Below are 21,619 nucleotides of genomic sequence, written 5' to 3' on the forward strand. Positions count from 1 at the left end.
AGTGTGCACGGTGCACGCCTATGATGTCGCATATCGTGTTTGAGCACAGCTGGCCACACTGGCAAGCTCCGACAGTGCACTTGACAATCCACGCCCACGTCTGCCCAGCTGGTGGCATCTTTTCTTTCTGTTGCTATTCTTCCAAGATACCCAATCGCTCTCCTCCTTTTCACGCCACGGCACTCTTGCGACTGGCGCGTACTGTGCTGTCTTGGGCAAACGACGCGGGCGGCGCTGCTTTCTAGAAAAGTCCATGTATGCTCTTCGTGGACACGCAGACATGGCCGGCACCAATAGACTGACGGTGTCTCAGACCATTCTCCTTTCCACTCTCCTATACGCAGCCGTGCGAACCCACGACCACCCCCCGCCATCACCATGTATTTGACCGCGCAAACCCTCCGCACTGCAGCTTGGTCGTCCCTCGCCCTCTCGGTAGCGCGCGCGCAATACACAATAGACACGCTCAGCTTCGGGAACAAGGATGGCGTCTATATCTCCCCCGACATGCGCCACATTCCGCACTGGAACGTCCAGGGCAAGGACGAGTTCGCGCCCCAGGTCCTCTCGGATCGCGTCATCCTCACGCCCCCCTACCCAGGCGGCAAGCGCGGTTCGCTATGGGCTGAGGACGCGCTACACCACTCTGGCGACTGGACCGCCGAGCTGGACTTCCGCGCGACGGGCATGGAGCGCGGCGGGGGCAACCTGCAGCTCTGGTATGTCAAGGAGTCGCAAGCCCAGCAGACGCCCAACAGCCTGTACACGGCGCCCAAGTTCGACGGCCTGGTCTTGGTCATCGACCAGTATGAGGGGCATGGCGGCTCGGTGCGCGGGTTCCTTAATGACGGCACAATCGACCTCAAGTCGCACCAAGACCCAGACACGCTGGCTTTTGGCAAGTGCGACTATGCATACAGGAACCGCGGGGTTCTGAGCACAGTCAAGCTGCACCATGCGGAGGGCTTCCTCGAGGTTACGATTGACGGCGCATCTTGCTTCAAGACCGACAAGGTATGCTCCATCCCCCGCAAACTAAACCATGCCGAACTATGCTAACAACACCTACAGGTCAAGCTGCCCGACAACTACTTCTTCGGCATCAGCGCCTCTTCCGCCGAAAACCCAGACTCGTTCGAAGTCCACAAGTTCATCGTCTCCACCACGAACTCGCACACGCGCGAGGAGCCAAACCGCCAACGCTACCCACCCCCAGACAACAGGCCCAAGCAAAACATCCAAGAACAGCGCGACGCCCAAGCACAGCAGCAAACGCGCTCCTCGGGCTCCCAAGCCAACATCCCGCAGATGCTCCAAGACGTGCTCGCCAGCAACATCAAATCGCAAGAAGACCAGTTTGCCGACCTGCACAACCGCGTGCAGAGCATGAGCCACCGCGTCGACGCCCTCTTCGACCTCCTCGAGAAAAGCAACCAAGAAAACGCAAAGCGCTGGGACGAGATGCTGCGCCGCCAGGCGCCCATGGACGACCGCTCCGGGGCGGCGATCCGCAATATGGAGAAGATTGACCGCACGACTATGCAGATCCTGCGCGATCTCGAGAGCAAGGACTTTAAAGATGCGTTGAGCCAGGTGCATCGCTCGATTGAAAATTCGCATCAGGGATTGACTGCGAGTATGCCGCTGGCTATGGCGAGTAGTAAGTCCCCCTTCCTTTTCGGTGTCGTGGGTTGGAGAGATGATAGGTTGCTGACGTGAGGGTAGTTGCTGCGGGTCACAAACCGAGCATGACGGCGTTCCTCTTCATTGCTATTGCGGTGCAGATCATGGTTACAGGAGCGTATATCGTGTACAAGAAGAGGAGGAACGGCGCGCCGAAAAAGTACCTATGAAGTGTTTTCTCCTGGGGGTGATGGTGCCGTTTATTTAGTGAAGTCGCGGGCGAGCTGGGTCTCGCATTGTATTATTCCGTTTCGTTTCGTCTCATCTTATCCTCTGTCTGTTTATCAGCATTTGTGGCGTCCTGGAAGAATAGTTGGCAGATGGAGATGCGTTGGAGAGGCGCGACGCAATGCAACGAATAGAGCTTCCTTGGTTCGCAAAAGAACAGGGTCTTCTGCTGGATATAAAGACGGAAATACTATCTACCAATTAGTGATGAAACATAACTTGGCCACTCAATCGAAGTCTTGGAAGTCACTGAGAACCAGCACATGGTCATTCATTCATCCATTCGTTCGTTCGCTTGAGTAATCTCTCTACCGATGTACCATCACCGTCCCACGGTCGTTTTATAACCCCCACTGTCGAACGGCCAGCTTTGCGGTTGATGTTCTTCCGCTTGTAACTCGGCTTCCATGTTGCTTGTACCAGAATACACAGCATTTTGTGCTTGTAGCTGTTGTGCGTAGGTCATCCCTAACCGCTACCATTGCCATGGAACCGGAATCCCAGAAACGTGGGAGAAGGAACTGGTCTACGATTTCACATGCCACGAACCCAATAACACGGTAATATCCCGATCTCTCCTCATACCTCATACCATCAAGCCAGACCATGCTACTGATCTGAATCCCAACGCAGTCTACCCATCAAAGGAAAGACACGTCGTCACCCCTCACGTCGTCCCACCCATGACAACGTCGCCCGCCGCTGGCGTTGAGGTTGAGGTTTCGTCCCCAGTAGGTACTTCTGCGTCGGCGCTCGAGACGACTAAATGCAAGCTGCCATCGGAAGCTTGGGTGATAGCCAGAAGCGCCGTTTCGCCCCTCTTGATCTTCGCTTGGTTTAATCGCGCTAGGAAACTCGCTGGGGGAGGTTGTACGCTCTCGGGCACAACGTGTTGGTGTTCGTGTTCAGGTTCAGACTGGACGGGCGCAATTGAAACAGGAGCAGAAGTCGAAGGCGCCGTGCCTTCCATCTCCGCATCAACACCAGGCTCCGGACGCGAATCCGCAGCATCATCGAACAGCTCATCGCGAGGCTGCAGTCTCGCAACCTTCGCAACCAATTTCGCCGAGCCCAGCGCCAGCAAATCAACAGCGGGGAGCGACCGCAACGCCGGCTCCACACCCTCCGCATCCCCCTCGGGCTTCACAAAGAACATATCCGTCCCCACGGTAGCCGTCCACCGGCAGCTCAGCAACTGGCCATTATACATAACCAGCGGGTTCGCCGTGTGCAGGCCCACGACCTGCACTTCGCCCAGCGTTGTAGTCGCTGTGTCCGAGGCGTCGAGGGATTGGTTGATGGGCTGCCCGCGCGTGGCGTTGAGGGCGCGCAGTCTGCTCTTTAGGATTGTGGGGTGGCCTGGTCGGCGGTCGAGGTTGAATGGTACTTGGGCTTTGGGCACGTTGGAGAGGTCGATGGGGATGTAGAAGGTTTCTGTTTCGTCTGTCGAGTACTCGTATTCCCAGTCGTCCGAGTCGGTGGTGCTCATGGTGTGTGGGTGGGTATGTTGGTGAGTGGTACGGGAGGTGAGATGAAGATCAGTGAGCGTGGTATTTGGAGATTTGCACTGGGTGTCTTGTTACGTGCACGTGGGGATAGAGGAAGTGTCGGATTCCAGCTAGTTTTGCATTGTACGGTTGATAATTGCAAGATGTGTTGCGTTGCCCAGCGTATTCTGCCTTGATTGGTGGTGATCGTTGAAGTCCTATTCCACATCAAAACCACATTTTCAATTTAATGCCTTCCCTCACACTACAACCCAACCTTGCGTAACTCCTCTCGGCGTAGTTTGTACATTCGAGTGTAATCATGTTGTGCAAAAGTCAGTGAGATGGGAAAAACTAAGGATCAATATTGCCAACGCCACGACCCCGCTAGAGCCCCGCCCGCTGATATTACCACGGCACACACAAACCCAAGTAGCCAAATCTTCCAAAAAAGAAGGCGGTTCATCTCCCCTCCCGGAATCGAACCAGGGACCTTTCGATTACAAATATGCAATTACAGTCGAACGTGATGAACCAACTACACCAAGGGGAGCTGTTGTCTTGGACAACCTTGGATGGAAAAATTGCGGGTTTTGAGACTCATCAAGTAAGAAAGATCGCTGTAACCGAGTGGTTGAAGGGCGTTGTACTGACAACAGGCGACTAGTACGCTCGTGGCCCACTTGGGTTGTGATGGGGACGTTGAGCTGAGCCGGTGAGCTGATTTGGTGGAGCACAAGGATCAACTAGGGAGATTAGTATGCCACATAGAATTTCTGGTTTTGTGGTGCGAGAGGAATGGTAGCATTGCCTTTGTACCAGCTCATGACTTCTTTCATGTCAAATTACGGAAGAAAGATCGATCTGGAGGCAGGAATAGTTGTCTTTTTGCTCTAGTGGTAGATATTCCGAGAATGCAGATCGGAACAGGGTGGTTTCGGACAGAGTAGTGTCTTCGATTGGTATGATCGCTAACTTCCAAGTTGTTGGAGGTACTATGGTATCCCCTAGATGTTCTCTCAAGTGTACCAAGGCCAGGGAGCGACTGCGATTGGCTCTAGATACCAAAGCAGACCCCCTAATTCGTTGGTATCTGCCCGTGCGCGTGCGAATTCGAGAAAACGTCCAGGAGATACCACAGTGTGGTAGAAATCGTGCAAGACTGATCAGAACCTCAGCTGGTGACTGGCTGGAGTTGGTTGACGAAATCGGCTTTCGAGGATGTCATGATATCTTGGCAAGCCGACATTACGCATGGAAAAGAAGACGAAGGAAAAATGGAAATCTATTCAATTGTTAATTGATTTTGCTTGATAATCTTCGAGTTTATTACAGTTACCTCAATGTTGATGGGTTGGAAGATCCCTTGCATCGGCTAGGCGAAACGCCCCCGCCTGGAGCCGCATGCTTTGCGGGTTAGCGTCATACGACGTCAGCAAGCCTCGGACCGGATGTTGCTATCCCGCCTACGCGCTCTGGCTTCTGGCTCGATTCCTCACTTACGCTTCAACCTGTTCCGTCGCGATTCTTGAGTCGTTGAGTTCTGTCCCCAGTGCTACCATCTACCATTTATCGCGGAAAACTGCTGTCGGATTCTGCCTGTTGAGGCGTAACCAGTAAGTGAGGTTCCGTACTTGTTTGGCAACAACAACCCTGATCATGGCCATGTCAAATCGCTATAAGTTCTCTGTTATTTCTGCGTGCACCTTCGAGCTTGAGCTGAGCTTCGTTGGTAAAATTCAAACTCTGCGTGCAGTTTCTATGTTTATCAATGTTATCGTGGCGTTGGCCGTTCAAAGCCGCGCGTTCCTTCCTGTAGACGGTATTCTCTATGGATATTCAAAAGTTCAACAACGACCTTGATTGACTCCAGCAAACCGGTAGTGAGCTTGTCATCTTATGATTTTGGTTTCAATCCCAGCAATCGGACTTTCTGCTAACTCATCAGTGCCTCTCATTCCCTTCTTCCAGAATGGTGGCGTGCAGGCGCCACTCCTGGCATTCTTGCCGTCATCACATACACCGCCATCGCTCTCTTCACTCGATCTGCCTGAATACCCTACAGTAGCAACATATTCGTCTCAACCCGCCAGGGCACCAGACGTTGTGCTGGACGCCTCTCGGGAACATGCCATACCTACTATCGCCATCCCTACAGCCCATACTTCAAATGAGCGACCATTCAACCAAGAACATACCCCCAGTAAGAACAAGGAGGTGTTAGAACTTCTGTCAGAAACCAAATCGAAGAGTAAAACACCCGCCATCGTGGCAGCTGCAGGAACTCTCTTCAGTCTTCGCGCCTTTTCCGATCTATACCAAAAAGTAAACTCCGAACGAGTTACACCGCCTCCAGATCGTCCGGAAGAGTTGACGTGGGTCACCTCATCACAATCCTGGGTAGAACGTAAAGTCTGTACCTGGTTCGGACTCTGCGATGTACCCCGTCTGGACAGGGCACAGTGGATCACCAAGTCCAAGACACATAACTCTTCAGCGGAAACGGAGGATGCTAAGATAGACCTCCATGACTTCTGGGTCAGTGCTCAGAACCCGTTTGACGACTTGACGGGACAGGAGGAGAACGATATACCTAAATACGTCTTGAAACATGCGCCTCTCGTTCACCTTTATTCCGGCGAACAATACTGGCCATGCGACATGCAGGACCATCTGATCCACACCACGCCTCACCTGAATTATACTGCCCTCCAAGCTGTAGATGATCATCCGAACCTATCGAATCTCGCCGATCTCAATAGATGGGGACGTTTTGTGTACCTGCAGAGTGACGATAATGTCGAGGACTACCCAGAATGGCTAGGGGGAGAGGTCAACATACCAAATCCTCCGAACCGAAGAGACAAGGATGCTAATTGGAAGAGGGATGGTCATCGGGAGGGTCAGATTGAAGAGGAGGACGAAGAGATTTTGCAAACTCAGCGTCGCAGGTTGATGGGCAAGAAGGTTGTAGGCGGTAAGAGCGATGCGCCTGCAGTACTTATTGTTGTACCCAAAGACGATGGTGTTGTGGATGCATTCTGGTTCTTCTTTTACAGTTATAACCTTGGCCCCACCGTCTTCAACGTGCGCTTTGGCAATCATGTTGGCGATTGGGAGCACACTGCGGTTCGTTTCCAGAACGGCGTTCCAAAGGCTGTGTACTATAGTGAACACGCTGCTGGATCGGCGTACACCTGGGACGCCGTGGAAAAAATTGGCAAACGGGTGAGTGTTGTTTCTTTGTTGAAAGTGCTAGACGCTAACATTCGATAGCCTGTCAGTTATTCTGCCATTGGAACCCACGCCATGTACGCCACACCAGGCGTTCACCCATACGCCCTGCCAGGCGGCATACTGCACGACGTTACCGACCGCGGTCCACTATGGGATCCTGTCCAAAACATGTACTCCTTTACGTATGACTACAAAAGCGACCACATTGTGCCTTCAACACTCAGTCCGAATGTTCCTGTTAATTGGTTCTATTTTGGGGGCCACTGGGGTGACAAATTTTATCCACTGAGCGACCCACGACAATACCGATTCCTGGGCCAGTATCATTATGTGAACGGACCCCTAGGCCCGCGGTTCAAGAATTTGGGACGCCAAACGATTTGTATAGGGAGTGGGGAGTGTGTCATAAAGAGGTGGCTCGGTGAAAAGCGCGTGCCTCCTGTTAAGGAATACCCCATCATCGGCGAAGGCGAGGAGATGAGTGAGGAGGATGCCCGACGTGTGTTTGGTGTTGATTATGACTTTGCATCATGGAAAGGTAAGGATGAAAATGTTATCTAAGACGATTAATGCGAGCTCATTCTACTGGTACTCTGAGGCGTTGACATGGCAGATGCATGCAGGCTAGTTTTGTGAATATGATGTGATGTTGATAATACGTAAACCAACGACAAAGAGCAACTCGGTCGACGTGAAATTATGCCGACGACAAAGACTATCATCAAAGAACAAAGTAATGCAGCCTTGCGCGTCAGCAGGCTTGTTCAAATATGAGCCTACCAAGTTATCCATACAAATCCTAGCCTGCATATGTGGCAGATGAAACCTGTAAGTAAAAGTGATGTAGACAGTGAGTCTTGATTGGTCAGAATTAGGCACTGGTGGCTTGCACATCAAGCCATCAGGCTGGCGGCCCGTGTATGAGAAAATAGGTAGCAGGACATGCGCCCTGCAGGGAACAAGTTCCAGTAGATCAGCTCGACGTGGCGCGCCGCAGGTCCTGGAGACGTTGAGGTTGCTAAAGGCAGTGTCGTCGCATTGCTACTCGATGTGGTGACGTCTCGCGCGAGATTCCCCGGCAACGCACAGTAGCACAAGAGATGGTGCTTCTCGGGCTTGAGTCAGAGGAACACTTGAGATAGTCTTTGCCTAGTTCTGCTCGTCATCATGGTGTAGAAGCACGATGGCGCGGGGTTGGCACGGTCGCCGCTTCTGTCGACTAAGCTCCCCTATCTTATCGATATCGCAGCAATGGTCAACATCACTCCATGAACAGAGTCAAGGTCCACGACATCAACTCTAACCCTCAACACCTCGAACGATAATTCTTCCATTTTACATGCTGGGAATACCCTTTCGCCGACGTGTTAACTTCCCGTAACGTCTTCCCGCCACCGTTGCTGTTCCGCGATTTGCGCCGCCTGATCTTCACAAGCTTGATTCGCGTTAGCGTGTGATCTTCACGTCAACATCAGTCCCCGCCCAATACACCGCCAAAGCCCACACTGTCGCGTGGAGACATGAAGTCTTAGAGTCGATAAGAATCGCTGTGGTTGTTGCGACGTGTGCATCTCATCCCCAATCATCTGGGTCTCCTAAGCGGTTCTTGACCGTAGCCCAACCTCGCGTCTGGCCACCATCACCTGTGCCTGACGTACTGGACGACGTGTCTGCCCTGCCCCCTCCCATACCTCGATATCCAACCCAACCTCACCCGAAAATGGCTTTTCGACAGCAACAGCGCCCCCAAAGCTCGCGGCAGATCTCTCTTCCCGCGCCAGAGCCCGTTACCGAAGCCGCAACCAGCTCACAGCACCTAAAACGACCTCTCGACGCGTCCGAGGAGTGGGTTCTCTTCTCGCCAGCAGCACCTTCGACTACCGCTCGCACACAGACCACCACGACCGAGCGAACAGCCGGTCTGTCGCGGTTCAGTGAATTTGGGTCGCTTGACACTGCTGCTCGGTCAGACCAACACGGCAACGACGGAACATTTCTCGACACAGAGGAGGAGGAGCTGGATAGCTTAGACGATGGGCTACGCGCCTTCCACGAGCCTTCTGAATCTGGTGCACCAGCAAGCAGACTACAGGAAAGCAACCAGACAGTACTCCCAACCCATGACGGGCTGGGCACGTTCCAACCAGACGCGACTATGGAAGAGAACATTTGGCAGTTTGAGCGACATTTACCGCGGAGACGACTTGGCCGACGGAGGTCCAGCTTGCAGAGACACTTCACTACACTTGACGAGACGGAAGAGGTCAACCAAGAGCAAGAACGACGGCAGCGTATTGAAAGATGGCGGTTGGAGCAAAGTAAGGCGTTGCTAGAGGAGGTAGAGAAGCAGACTCGGCGCAGGAGAAGAATGAGCATCGTCGGTGCTGCACGGAGTCGCGCAAATATCACCCAGCCAGACACGAGGAATGCAGCATTACCGGCGGCTCAGGCTGTCTTGGACGCGCAAAGTGAATCCTTAGACGAGAGTACAGAGCACATGTCCATCTGGCAGCGGATAACAAGGCGGGTGATTCGTGACCTGATTGGGCTGGACGAAGACACTCTGTCCGTCATCTTTGGCGAAACACTGCCTGAAGAAGCACTAACACCAAAATCTGGGTTGCCTGCTGGATCATCCGTAGACTCGGGTCTGCCAAAACCACAACAGGATCTGGTAGTCTTTTCGGATAACATGTGGCAGACCAGACTACTGGAGCGAGTGGCTCAAGAGCTTGGTGTCCTGGTGCACCAGCTTTCTGAACACCCCGGAGCTTTTTCCACGTATCAGCGCACACAAACTATTCCGACATACGCAGCCTTCACAACGACTCCTACGCTCGCGACCGAAGTTGCATCCTCACGTCCGACAGATGCCCAAACACCTGCTCCATCTCCGCCCTCGGCTCAGTTTGCGCCAACCTTCCCGGCCCGCCAAACATCACATGTTTATAGTGATGCATCCCTATGGGGTATTGAGGAAGAACCCGAACCCAACACTGTGGAATCATTCCATGCTCCTCCTACGAGCAGCACCAATATTGCCGAAGACCTAGCACGTGAGCGAGAGTATTGGGAGCGTGATCTCGATATCAACATGATCTTCAGTTTCTTATTAAGCCGCTTCCGAGGATCCACCGGTTCTTCACCGCCCAGGAGAAGCTCGAGTGCCTCAGCTTCGGCGGTTGGTACAGACGTAGGCGAATCTTCTGCTCGGCGTGCGGCTTTTATTCGGCATAACCACCCTTTGGTTAATAGGACGACGGGTAGTGGACTCCCGACGTCGTCCTCATCATCGAATATCAGGGAGACGAGGCGGAAGGACGCGACATACCGTACATATTTCAACCCTCAGAGTAGTCTGCGGCACCAGAAGCTGAGGAGCAACTCGAGCTGTGCGAGTCAGAGTACCAAGAAGAGTAAGCGGAGCGCTGGGTCGAACCGCAATTTCTGGGATCTTGGCGGAAGCGTAGGCAGTGGCAGCATTTTTGCTGGAGAAGTGTAGAAGTAGGACCCTGGACATTATTACTGTTGGCTTAGACGGCTAGATTATGACGATACGTTGGAGTTGTGACAATTTTTTTCGCGGACATCTGGAGCATACAAGGCGTTTTAGCATGGAGCACAGAGCAGGTAGCATAGGCGAACGTAGGTCCCTTAATCCGGTTGATCACGAATGATTCGGATTTGGAACGTGTTCTATGGATGGGGATCTGGAATCTCATCTCCGACAGACTTTCTTCTGCACTCTCACGACTGTCAACCAATATTACATTTGACCCTTCATCCATTCCTATGATTCAGAGTACGAACCCCTGGACTTAGCGGTGGAAGTTGGGGAATAGAAGCAAGAAGCAAGGTGTTGAAGAGGTGGAAAAGCAAAGCGGGTGGCGGTGCTAAACCTCGTGTTCACAGACCGCTTCGACAAATTCATGTGTTGTTCAACACCACGCCTACAAATTTCACCCAAAAGCATCACGATCGTCAGGACACGCCGTAAAACGAAATATTAACGATGTGGATCTGCAACATTGCCTTTTCACAGGGTACCAGGGATGTAGCGAAGACCTGGAGTTCAGCAACGGACAGGTAGGAAGAGACGACGTATAAAAGGACCTCATCATCCCACAGAATAGAATCACAACCACACAACATTCACTCACTTTAGCACAATCATTCAGTCCTTTACATCGCTTAATACTTGTCTATTACCACAGTCGCTACCCTACTACTTCTAATACCCCTCGATCCAACATCTTCAACAATATGCGTACCTCCGCTATCGTCGTGAGCTCTGTGCTCGCCGCGCTCACCGCCGCCGCCCCGGTCGACTACTATGTCTACGACTGCTCTGATGACTACTCCGTAGAGCAGGGCAAGACTGTCGAGCACTTCGATGACGGCTCCAACAGCTACTCTGTCAGCTACTCTAGTGGCGGCAAGAGCGGCTACTCGTCTGGTAGCGGCTACTCCAGCCAGTCTGGCAGCGGCTACTCCAGCGATGGCAAGACCAGCTACTCCAGCGATGGAAACACTGGCAACTCTGGCAGCGGCTACTCCAGCGACGGCAAGACCAGCTACTCCGGTGACTCTGGCAGCGGTTACTCTGGTGACTCTAGCAGCGGTTACTCAGGTGACTCTGGCAGCGGCAACGTCGGCTACTCGAGTGATGGCACGACCAGCAACTCTGGCAGCGGCTACTCTGGCAACTCTGGCAGCGGCAACTCCGGCAACTCCGGCAGCGGCTACTCCGGTGATTCTGGCAGTGGCTACTCTGGTAACTCAGGCAGCGGTTACTCTGGCGACTCTGGCAACGGAAACAGTGGTTACTCTGGCGATGGAAACGATGGCAGCGTCGGATACTCTGGTGACGCAAACAACGGCTACTCTGGCAACGGCAACAACGGCGACGACGGCTACTCCGGCGATGGTAGCAACGACAACAACAACTACGACTACTCTGGCAACAACGGCTACGGCAACAACAACGGTATCTACCCGTCCTCAATCGTCACGGTCACCAACGGTGTTACCGTCACGATTCTGCCCACTGGCACTGGCATCATTCTTCCCACTGATCTGCCTGCCACTTTGACCCTCCCCACCTTGACCCTCCCAAGTGGTGTGGTACTGCCTACCCAGATCACCCTTCCCACGGACTCCATGACCACATCCTCTTCCACTGGAGGAGGCCCGGTCATCATCCTCCCTACCCAGGTCATTCCTACTGATTCGAGCATGACTACCACTACGTCCGGAGGCCCAGTGATCATTCTTCCTACCCAGGTCATTCCCTCGAGCCTCTTGCCCCCGGTTATTCTTCCCACTGGTATCATTCCTGACCCCATCCCCGGCCCGCTCGACCCCATCCTTACTCCCGTTGTCTCGATCATTGCGCCCATCATCACCCCTGTCATCTCAATCGTCGCACCCATCGTCACTCCTGTTGAATCGATCGTTGCGCCCATCGTCACCCCCATCGTTTCGATCATTGCCCCGGTTGCCAGCCCTGTCCTTTCGATTGTCGCCCCAGTCGTTTCGGTCATTGCCCCGATCGTCACACCCATCATCCCCATCGCGATTCCAGGTGTCCCAGGCACTGGCGCTGCTGCTCCTGCTGCCCCGGTTCCTGCTCCTGCTGCCCCGGTTCCTGCTCCTGCTGTCCCGGCTCCTGCCGCTCCTGTTGCTGCCGCTCCCGTTGCTGCCGCTCCTGTTGCTGCCGCTCCCGTTGCTGCCGCTCCTGTTGCTGCCGCTCCTGTTCCCGCGGCCCCCGCCCTTCCCCTCGTCGGCGCTGTCTAAGCGTGTCGTCCTCAACAGCATGAACGTTCTAGCAATTCAGGTCAGAAGCATTTTGATATTATGACAATGGTTGCAACGAACTCGTCTGGACAAGGATGTCGAGCATGGTTTTTCATTCACGATTCTCAGGTGGCATTTGGATAGTTGATGTTTGTATTCGATTCAGATCTTCTTTAGATCAGTACTTAGTTGTCATGTAATTTATCTCTTCTTATAACGTTCTTTCCCAAAACTTGGCCACCATCTCTCAACCTTCGTGATGTTCACACTAATTGATATAATCTAGACTAATTCGAGACGTTGTGACTGACACGCTCTCATCGAGTTTTTCACATCTGGCACTGCGTTCCGTTCATGGTGCAATATGGCATCTGGATAGGTTCCGCGCCGACGCCCATGGCTACGAGTCTCTCCCTCATTTCGCTCAGCCGTGGACTCGCTTCAATCTGGCTCCTGTTTTGCCCCTGCGCATCTTTCGCGCCGCTCCACAGAATCTCAGCAGCTGCCGAGCCCCGCGGCCAGATCATACGGTCGATATTAACAGGGTCTGTTTGCTCGGCCCATAAGTGTGCTTCGCCACCGATGACGAGGTGGTGGTGTTCGGGAGGGATACCTGATAATGGGTCGTATGAGTAGATGAGGCGCCAATTGTGGAAGGGAGCGCAGTAGTCATTGTACGGCCAATAGATAGCGGCATTTGAGGAGGAAAAGTCAACCCATTGACCTTTGCCGCAGTCGAGGTACTAATTTGTTCATATTAGTGTTAAAATTTAGTATCGTAGTTGCCAGGGGACTAGAATACCCAGTAGTTGTAGTTCCCCACCAGGACTTTGTGTCCCTTTTCAACAATTTGCGCAACTGCTTTGTCGCTCCGCCATGACTGCACAATCACATCGTCCCCAAGCGTTAAACTCCATACTAGCAGCATTTCCTCCCAGACCATAGGCGTGAGGCCTTTGGCTCGTATTTGGCCGTGGTTTCTGTCAATGAATTTCTGCATCAGTGGCTGTAGGATTGTGAAATTGTCGCTCCGCACTGTCTCGTCGAATGCATACGCATGCATGTTCACTTCGTCACCGCCCGTGTGGAAGTAGCTCGAGTATGGATGCACGCGCGGTAGCAGGTCATCGAACAAGTTCTCCAGGAACTTGAACACAGCAGTGGAGTTCAGTTTCAAAGTGCCTGAAGGTGGCTCCTTAGCGTATGTGCCCCAGTCGGGCTGCTCGTTGAATGCCACGATGAGCTCGGGGCGCGAAAACCAAATGCTGGATGTATGTCCTGGCATGTCTATCTCGGTGATCAATTCCACGCCCTGTATTGCAGCGTGTCTTTGCATGTCCGCAAAGTCCTGAGCGGTGTACACGAGGCTTGGGTGGTACGCCCCCTTTGCTGACAACTCAGGCATAGATGGGATTTCTAGTGGCCACGCTTGCGAGTCTGTGACGTGAAGATGGAAACGGTTCATTTTGTTGTACGCACAAGCGTCGATTTGCCGTTTTATGTCCGCAAGAGGGAAGTAGGCGCGGGAGACATCGAGATTTATGCCTCTGTGTTGGAAAGCCGGTACATCGTATATGGTGATAGGAGCGAGTGGGGTGTACACATCTTCAGCGTTAGAGTGTGCATAAAACAGTTGAGTGAAGGTTGTCAAGCCTCGTGCTATGCCGATGCTAGAGTTTGCTGCGATGGTGGCTTTTCCCTCCTTGGACAGAGTGAGCGTGTAGGATTCATCGACTGCACCTGCGAGTGGCTTTCCGACGGTTGAGGGATCGGCAGAGAGAAGGTGGATGTTGACCACGGAGATTTTCGTTGAGTCTTCGCACAAACTCGGCTCACTCCAGTCTCGAGGGTGGAATTTCCAGGGATAGAAGTTTTTCTTGAAGAGTTTTGTCCAAGTAGACCTGATAGCGTAGTCTATTATCTCCTTGCCAGACACTTCCTCTTCTGTCTCATAGTCGGCTTGATCATCCAATGAAGGGACAATGTAGCGTTTTTGGAACTTTAATTTACTATCAAACTCTTGAGGCTCAGGACCTCTGTTAGAGTTCGATGCAAGGACGAAAGCATTCTGATTCAGACGCTCGTCTACAATTGAGCCTACATCGCTTGTGTCAGCCTCGTACAAATCCCACCGAATGTCATCTGTAATCCACAATACAGTGTCTCCGTGTTCATAATTGACTGGAAGAGGCCATATCGCTGCGGCCAGACACACGAAGAAAGGAAGTGTGACGAGAGCCTTCATATTGGGCAATATGGAGACAACAAGCCTTCCGCAGAAGCAAACCCGAACAAAGGTGAAAACGACAGTAGACCTGATTGCAAATTGGTGAGTTAGTGATTTGTCTTCAAATTACTGCAACGAAACCGGACGTAAGGATCGTTTTCACTATTGATGTAGAGCTGGAGCATGTACCGATTGCCTGAATCTGGTGACGTGAAGTGGGGAGCCAAGAGTGATACGACTGGTGGGGCATTCTGGGCGGACGGTGAAACTCCAACGAGATGCAGCTTCGTCCAAGCCCATAAATTCGCACGATAGAGCTTTTTTACCTCCTATCGTGTACGTGATGATAAAATCTACTTGCTAGTTCGCGAGTTCGAAGCTCCCGCCTAACTTTGATCATAAGACACAACGGTAGTAAGCTGAGCTTTCGCCCCGTCCAACATTACGCCCTGAGACTCCATAAAATCTGACATGTAGCCGGGAAAGATCAGCATCGCGCTCGGCTGCCGAGAAACGTCTTTCCCGACGATTCGGAAACACAAGACATCCGCTGCTTGATGCAAACGATGTTTCCCCGCTTCCTCGGCAGCCATGCGACCCTTCTTTTACGCGAGCTTAGTCTGATGGCCTATGTCGCATACAGCGATTTTTGCGATGCTTATGCGCCCGGTGTCATGCTGAGGTGAGCGGATGCGCACATGAAGCAATGCAAGCGGGACGTTGACGGGGATTAAGCACGAAGGGATGAACATGGCATGGCTCGAGATGTGGGGCGGTTGGATATGATCCAATGCGGCACAAACGAATGTATGTCACCTTCCGCTCGAACTAGTAGTCTAGGTAGGTTAGTGTTTCTTCCCTCTCTCAATTCTACTCTCTTTCACTTCTACTATGTGAAACCCCGAATATAAATGGACTGCTGATCTCCGCACAGCTCAACCACGATCTGTAATCACTCGCCCGCCATGGCTATACTCACAACCACGTCGTTATCAACGCCGTACCTCCTCGGTGCCCTCGCCGTCCTATATGCCACTTACAGGATATTCCAGATACTCACCCTCGATGCCCAAATCCGCAAACTCGGTGCGCGAGCGCCCATCCGTAAGTCCTATGTGTTCATGGGCTTGGACATGGCGTACGACGTCGTCATGTGTTCAAGGAACGACACCATCTACGAGATGTGGACCAACCTATTCGCCGACTATTGCAGCCCTGGCCGATATACGGTCGAGGCAGGCGTCGGCCAGAGGGTCATTCTAACGGCCGAACCGGAGAATATCAAAGCTATTCTCGCCACGCAGTTCAAAGATTATGGCAAGGGAGAGCAGTTTCGGCAGGAGTGGCATGGGTTCTTGGGTGATGGTACGTTTGATGTCTTGCGTCACGGTCGGGATGGACTTGGGCCAGCAAAGGCATTTGCAAGGAAAGTGTGAAGGGATCCATGCTGATGGTTTTATCAGGAATCTTCACGACTGATGGCGAGCTGTGGCACAACTCACGCCAGCTACTTCGACCCCAATTCATCAAGGACCGCGTGAGCGATATTGACATCTTCGAGGAGCATACTCAGATTCTTTTGTCCAAGATTGGCCTCAACCAGGAAATCAACACTCTTAACTTGATGCTTAGGTATACTCTAGATGCAGCAACACACTTTCTACTAGGACAGAGCGTGGGCAGTTTGGACAATCCCCAGACGGAGTTCGCAGACGCTTTCGACAATGCGCAACGAGTAAACAGCATCATCGGTCGAATGGGGTATGTCTGCCGGGCGCTCTTACGGAAGTAAACTACTAACATTGCCCAGTCCGATGAACTGGCTCATTCCCCGGAAACGAATGGGTTTCTACGACTCTATGAAGATCATCGACGACTTTGTGAGCACGTTCATCGACAAAGCCCTCGCGCTCTCGCCCAAGGAGCTTGAGGAGAAGACCAACCACGACCAAGGCTATACGTTCCTCCACTCCATCGCAGGGTACACGCGCGACCGCAAGGTGCTGCGCGACCAAATCGTATCCGTGCTGCTCGCCGGCCGCGACACGACTGCTTGCACGCTGACCTGGGTCATCTACCACCTGTCCATGGACAAGAACGTGACCGCCAAATTTCGCCAGGAGATCATCGATACCGTCGGCCTCGAGCAAACACCAACATATGAGCATCTCAAGAACATGAAGTACCTCCAGCATATTATCAACGAGGCGCTGCGTCTTTACCCCGTCGTGCCTTACAACGTGCGCATCTCACTCAAGGACACCACTCTCCCCACCGGTGGCGGCGTCGACGGCACTGAGCCCATCGGCATACTCAAGGGCACGCCAATCGCATATTCGACACTCGTTATGCAGCGCCGCAAGGACATGTATCCTACTCCTGAGTCTGGTTTCCCTGATAGTGACAAGTTCGTACCCGAGAGGTGGGATAATTGGACGCCCAAGACTTGGACATATGTGCCATTCAACGGCGGCCCGCGTATCTGTATCGGCCAGCAGTTTGCTCTGACGGAGATGGGATATACACTTGTGAGGATATTCCAGCGTTTTGAGACGGTGGAGAACAGGATGGAGGGCGCGGAGCCGGGATTCCACTCTGATATCGTGTTGCAGCCGGCTAAGCAAATCAAGGTTGCTTTTCGTTGAGGACGGTCTGTAGGTATTGGGGGCGATATGATCATGACAGGTAATTATTTGGTTTGCCAGTAATGAGGTGAGCAGCTTCATGTCTGCAATGAGTCTCATTCATAAATGTAATCAAATGCCTTTTAAACTGAATATTTTGAAACTGGGTATCGTGTCTCGTCTCTATCTTCATCGCATATCGTGTCTACAACACTCTGCTTACCAACATCGACCGGGATCGACATGGATCAACGCCTTCAAATGCTAAACCAAACGCCAACCATGCAGATACAACTGAAATGCTTTCCTATTCCTCCGTCCCTGGATCCTCATCCTTTGGCTCCCTTGGCTCCTGCGCTTCGTGGAACTGGATAGCGTCGTCAATGTAGCTCAGCACTGCGCCAAGGCTGTGTTCGTCTTGCACATCGAGCTTGAGGAAGGAGACCATGCTGAAGCCATCGATGAGCTCAGCAATCGCCTTGTTCAGCTTGTGGAAGGAGGCGCCGTTCATGAGGCTCTCCTTGGACGCCGGGTCCCTGTATTGCCTGTTCTCCGTGTCTGTCGTCTGGCGCGAAGGGTCGTCGTCTATGAGGTCTGCGTCGACGTCGACAAAGCGCTTCAGATCGCGCTTCGCAACCTGGCCCTTGACCAAGTCCATTTTGCTCAGGATGTTGATGTGGGGCATTTCCAGCATCATCATAGCGCTCATGGCTGACAGCGTGCCTGAGAAGAACTTGGGGCGGTCGATGACGAAGGTGGCCTCGAGCAGGTACGCAGCGCACATGCGGATGTTCAGCGAGCCCGTCATGAGCACCTTGACCAGATCCGGGAGGATGGGGACGTGCGTGTACAACTCGATCTGGCCGGGCATGTCGAAGACGATGAGGTAGTCCTCGGTGACGTCTTCGAGCGGGTCGGTCAAAAAGTCGAGGTTCTCCATGAGGAACTCGAAGCAGTATATCAGGCCGCCGTTGGGCCCCAGGCTCATCTCGTCCATGACATCCTCGAGGCTGATCAGGTCCTTGATGTCGAGGTCGGGCTCGAAGGCGAAATCCTCGGCGGCCGGGTCGAGGTTCACGTAGAAGCATGGGCGCTTGTTGTTCTGGAGGTGCTGGATGAGGGCGGTGCAGAAGGTGGATTTGCCGGCGCCGGCTGGGCCCTTGATGTAGACGTTAGCATACTATCAACACAGCCATAGACAGAAGCGTATCCATACCATAACCAGGGTCCCGAATTTGCTCATGGTCGCGGTTGGGCGCTGCTGCGCGTCATCTGGGGGAAGAAATCTCGAGGAGCGCGGGACGGGGCTATTCTGCCGGCGGGCGGTCAAGACGTGTGTGGGGAGCGGCCGTGGTTGGCTGGGTAGCGGCGGTCGAAGTGCCGCGAGACACAAGATGGCGTGCTACAAAGACGATTAGCGCAGCTTCGGAGAACGGATTTGGGAGTGTCGTAGCGTCGTGCACGTTTTTTCCCGCGTTCCCAAACCTCTCCGCCATATTAAATCCCACCGCCTGCCCCTCCGTGTCTTCCTTCCTCCAGACACTCCTCCCTTCGCGTTCCCTTACTTCCACCCGGTCGCAAGTCCTAGACTAGATTCCCCTTCCCCAACACCATCACGACACGAAATACCGCCAAAATGACTGTCCCCAACAACACCGGCAAGGTACTATCCACCGCGCCCAATGCGACCCCGCCCTATTCTTACCACTGTTCAGACTTTCCTCTTCACATCCGAGTCCGTCGGTGAGGGCCACCCGGACAAGATCTGGTATGTAGCCACTTCTCCTCCGTTCCTCTCTGCTGCTCAATTGGCAATTCCCTCCAAGATAAGCATGTAGATGACGCGGACACATGTCCCGCGTTCGACCGGCCTCTTTTTTTCTCCAAGCACAACCGCCTAACTTTCCCCCAGCGACCAGGTCTCCGACGCCATCCTCGATGCCTGCCTCAAGGAGGACCCGCTCTCCAAGGTGGCCTGTGAAACTGCCGCCAAGACCGGCATGATCATGGTCTTCGGCGAGATTACCACAAAGGCCCACCTCGACTACCAGAAGGTCGTCCGCAATGCCATCAAGGAGATTGGCTACGACTCGTCCGACAAGGGCTTCGACTACAAGACGTGCAACGTCCTCGTTGCCATTGAGCAGCAGTCGCCCGACATCGCCCAGGGTCTGCACTACGACGAGGCCCTCGAGAAGCTCGGCGCCGGTGACCAGGGTATCATGTTCGGATATGCCACCGACGAGACCCCGGAGCTACTGCCCCTGACCCTGCTGCTGTCCCACAAGCTCAACTCGGCCATGAAGGATGCCCGTAACGACGGCTCCCTGCCATGGCTGCGGCCCGATACCAAGACCCAGGTCACCGTCGAGTATGCCCACGACAACGGCGCCGTCATCCCTCTCCGTGTCAACACAGTCGTCGTCTCTGCCCAGCACAGCGAGGACATCACCACCGAGGAGCTCCGAAAGGAGATCAAGGAGAAGATCATCAAGAAGGTCATCCCCGCCAAGTTCCTCGACGACAAGACCGTCTACCACGTATGTCCAGATCCATCCGCTGTCATGCCCAGCCGCTAACGATCACCAGATCCAACCTTCCGGTCTCTTCATCATTGGTGGACCCCAGGGTGACGCCGGTCTTACCGGCCGTAAGATCATCGTCGACACCTACGGAGGCTGGGGAGCCCACGGTGGTGGTGCTTTCTCCGGAAAGGACTACTCCAAGGTTGACCGCTCCGCTGCCTACCTTGCGCGCTGGATCGCCAAGTCGCTCGTTACCGCCAAGCTGGCCCGCCGTGCTCTCGTCCAGCTGTCGTACGCCATCGGCGTTGCTGAGCCCCTCTCCCTCTTCGTTGAGACCTACGGCACATCAGACAAGACCTCCGAGGAGCTTGTTGAGGTCATCCACAAGAACTTCGACCTCCGCCCCGGTGTCATCGTCAAGGAGCTCAACCTGACCAACCCCATCTACAACCAGACGGCCAAGAACGGCCACTTCACCAACCAGGACTTCACCTGGGAGAAGCCCAAGGAACTGAAGCTCTAAATAAGACACAACATAGTGTTCTGCATGAGTGGGTTTGAATCAACTTCACCCACAAGGTCAAGATTTACGACAAGACGATGAATGATATGATTTGCAACATATCTTTGGAACGAGGCGGGCATAAATTCATCTTTCAACAAGTTTTCGGCGTCGGGAAGGGCATATACCCCTGTGATACCAGCCCTCTTTTTCCAAAAGTTTTCTTGCAGCTGTCATATACTTTTCTAGATGGTTTGCGACAGTGACCCAGTGCGGGCTGTCTTTCTTTGCATGGCGTTTTAGAGTTGGGAGCTTTCAACATTGGGGCCTGAGTGCGTTGTCAACGCGCACATTGAGGCTTAGACGCTGGTTGCGTCTGTGGAGGATAGGATAATCAATCGAACCGAATCGAATCGAAATGAACGTTGAATATGTTCATCATTGTTCCACACTGTCGTTCACTCTGCGTTGCATTGATGTCTCAAGATCAAGTCACCTTCTCATGTGAAGCGTGCACACAGTCCACAAATTCGGAAACACATTTTACATTGCATTGCGAGGGGTATCCATCGTACACTCAAACAGTAATACTCGAAGAAAGACTATCCGATCAATCATGCGTAACTCATCAATGTGAAGAAAAACAGACAAAAACAGATACCACTACACTACCCAACCGACGCATCGTCTCAAATCGGCCAAACGGAAACACTTCATGACGGCGCCCACTGCCATTCTCCCATACACCGTCTCAACGTCTAGATCCTCTGCTTAGGCGGCCCCCTCTTCGCCTTGGGCGCAGCTGCAACCGGAGTCGCAGTCACAGCGGCACTCGTCGACGCCGTGCCCCTGATTTTCTTGGTTCCGGCAGCCTGTACATGATCGTCAGCGCACTACAAGACACACAAAAAACGGAGCGCAGGATGGCAAGTAAATAGCTCAACATACCTTCTTCCCCGGCCGTCCCGTCACCTCACCGACCACCTTCTCCGCCGAGCCGACAACCGCATCCTTGGCCTTCTCCACGGGCGAGCGTTTCTTAACAACCTTAGTCTTGGGTGCCGTGGCTGGGCTGGTCTTCGTAGTAGTCGTCGTCGTAGTCGTAGTGGTGCTGGGTTTCGCGATACGACCTGAGGCTACTTTGTTGCTGCGCGGCTTGGACGTGTTGGCCTTTGTGGTGGGGGTTAGGAGCGCGGCTGCTTGCGAGACGATGCGCGGGCGCGAGTGGCCGGTTGTTGCGCGGGTTGTTGCGGGCATGTTGGCGGTTGGAGGGTTGCTGAGGAGGGTTAGTGGAGCGTTTGAGAGATGGC

General features: G+C 53.3%; 10 protein-coding genes and 1 non-coding gene across 11 annotated transcripts; 6 read left to right on the top strand and 5 right to left on the bottom strand.

The window, feature by feature from the left end:
• The first annotated feature begins 64 nt into the window (after nt 1-64).
• P153DRAFT_362558 (concanavalin A-like lectin/glucanase) lies at nt 65-2,136 on the top strand. Its single transcript, XM_033667163.1, has 4 exons — nt 65-255; nt 314-1,014; nt 1,072-1,660; nt 1,726-2,136. The coding sequence occupies exons 2-4, from the start codon at nt 379-381 to the stop codon at nt 1,851-1,853; spliced, it is 1,353 nt and encodes a 450-aa protein (XP_033529217.1). The 5' UTR covers nt 65-255; nt 314-378; the 3' UTR covers nt 1,854-2,136.
• Nucleotides 2,137-2,578: 442 nt separating this feature from the next.
• On the bottom strand, nt 2,579-3,400 carry P153DRAFT_278487 (uncharacterized protein; the record flags this gene model as incomplete). The annotated part of the gene is made up of 2 exons (XM_033662956.1): nt 2,579-2,788; nt 2,849-3,400. The coding sequence occupies 2 exons, from the start codon at nt 3,398-3,400 to the stop codon at nt 2,579-2,581; spliced, it is 762 nt and encodes a 253-aa protein (XP_033529218.1).
• Nucleotides 3,401-3,863: 463 nt separating this feature from the next.
• Nucleotides 3,864-3,951, bottom strand: P153DRAFT_t6. The gene has a single exon. It is a non-coding gene; the product is annotated as a tRNA-Tyr (tRNA).
• Nucleotides 3,952-4,901: 950 nt separating this feature from the next.
• On the top strand, nt 4,902-7,254 carry P153DRAFT_305639 (vacuolar sorting-associated protein-like protein). Its single transcript, XM_033664607.1, has 2 exons — nt 4,902-6,626; nt 6,675-7,254. Exons 1-2 carry the CDS (start codon nt 5,298-5,300, stop codon nt 7,194-7,196), a joined length of 1,851 nt encoding a protein of 616 aa, XP_033529219.1. The 5' UTR covers nt 4,902-5,297; the 3' UTR covers nt 7,197-7,254.
• Nucleotides 7,255-8,355: 1,101 nt separating this feature from the next.
• Nucleotides 8,356-10,137, top strand: P153DRAFT_279212 (uncharacterized protein; the record flags this gene model as incomplete). The annotated part of the gene is made up of 1 exon (XM_033663003.1): nt 8,356-10,137. The coding sequence occupies one exon, from the start codon at nt 8,356-8,358 to the stop codon at nt 10,135-10,137; it is 1,782 nt and encodes a 593-aa protein (XP_033529220.1).
• A 523-nt stretch (nt 10,138-10,660) lies between these two features.
• Nucleotides 10,661-12,595, top strand: P153DRAFT_10752 (uncharacterized protein). Its single transcript, XM_033661886.1, has one exon. It carries the CDS (start codon nt 10,899-10,901, stop codon nt 12,429-12,431), a length of 1,533 nt encoding a protein of 510 aa, XP_033529221.1. The 5' UTR covers nt 10,661-10,898; the 3' UTR covers nt 12,432-12,595.
• P153DRAFT_362564 (glycoside hydrolase family 20 protein) lies at nt 12,568-14,843 on the bottom strand. The gene is made up of 2 exons (XM_033667164.1): nt 13,234-14,843; nt 12,568-13,174 (listed from the first exon to the last, which is right to left on the bottom strand). The coding sequence occupies exons 1-2, from the start codon at nt 14,674-14,676 to the stop codon at nt 12,761-12,763; spliced, it is 1,857 nt and encodes a 618-aa protein (XP_033529222.1). The 5' UTR covers nt 14,677-14,843; the 3' UTR covers nt 12,568-12,760.
• Nucleotides 14,844-15,372: 529 nt separating this feature from the next.
• Nucleotides 15,373-17,573, top strand: P153DRAFT_362565 (cytochrome P450 52A11). The gene is made up of 4 exons (XM_033667165.1): nt 15,373-15,498; nt 15,593-16,023; nt 16,122-16,419; nt 16,469-17,573. Exons 2-4 carry the CDS (start codon nt 15,624-15,626, stop codon nt 17,301-17,303), a joined length of 1,533 nt encoding a protein of 510 aa, XP_033529223.1. The 5' UTR covers nt 15,373-15,498; nt 15,593-15,623; the 3' UTR covers nt 17,304-17,573.
• On the bottom strand, nt 17,334-18,942 carry P153DRAFT_329608 (ATP binding family protein-like protein). The gene is made up of 2 exons (XM_033665396.1): nt 18,499-18,942; nt 17,334-18,441 (listed from the first exon to the last, which is right to left on the bottom strand). Exons 1-2 carry the CDS (start codon nt 18,523-18,525, stop codon nt 17,590-17,592), a joined length of 879 nt encoding a protein of 292 aa, XP_033529224.1. The 5' UTR covers nt 18,526-18,942; the 3' UTR covers nt 17,334-17,589.
• P153DRAFT_362567 (S-adenosylmethionine synthetase) lies at nt 18,825-20,633 on the top strand. Its single transcript, XM_033667166.1, has 4 exons — nt 18,825-18,945; nt 18,998-19,050; nt 19,195-19,822; nt 19,872-20,633. Exons 1-4 carry the CDS (start codon nt 18,919-18,921, stop codon nt 20,328-20,330), a joined length of 1,167 nt encoding a protein of 388 aa, XP_033529225.1. The 5' UTR covers nt 18,825-18,918; the 3' UTR covers nt 20,331-20,633.
• Nucleotides 20,634-21,136: 503 nt separating this feature from the next.
• Nucleotides 21,137-21,566, bottom strand: P153DRAFT_270938 (uncharacterized protein; the record flags this gene model as incomplete). Its single annotated transcript, XM_033662898.1, has 2 exons — nt 21,137-21,181; nt 21,258-21,566. Coding segments are annotated over 2 exons (354 nt in total), but the record flags the coding sequence as incomplete, so codon positions are not given.
• Nucleotides 21,567-21,619: the final 53 nt, after the last annotated feature.

Source organism: Dothidotthia symphoricarpi (genome assembly GCF_010015815.1).
Source record: "Dothidotthia symphoricarpi CBS 119687 unplaced genomic scaffold P153scaffold_1, whole genome shotgun sequence".
Taxonomy (NCBI): Eukaryota; Fungi; Ascomycota; class Dothideomycetes; order Pleosporales; family Dothidotthiaceae; genus Dothidotthia; species Dothidotthia symphoricarpi.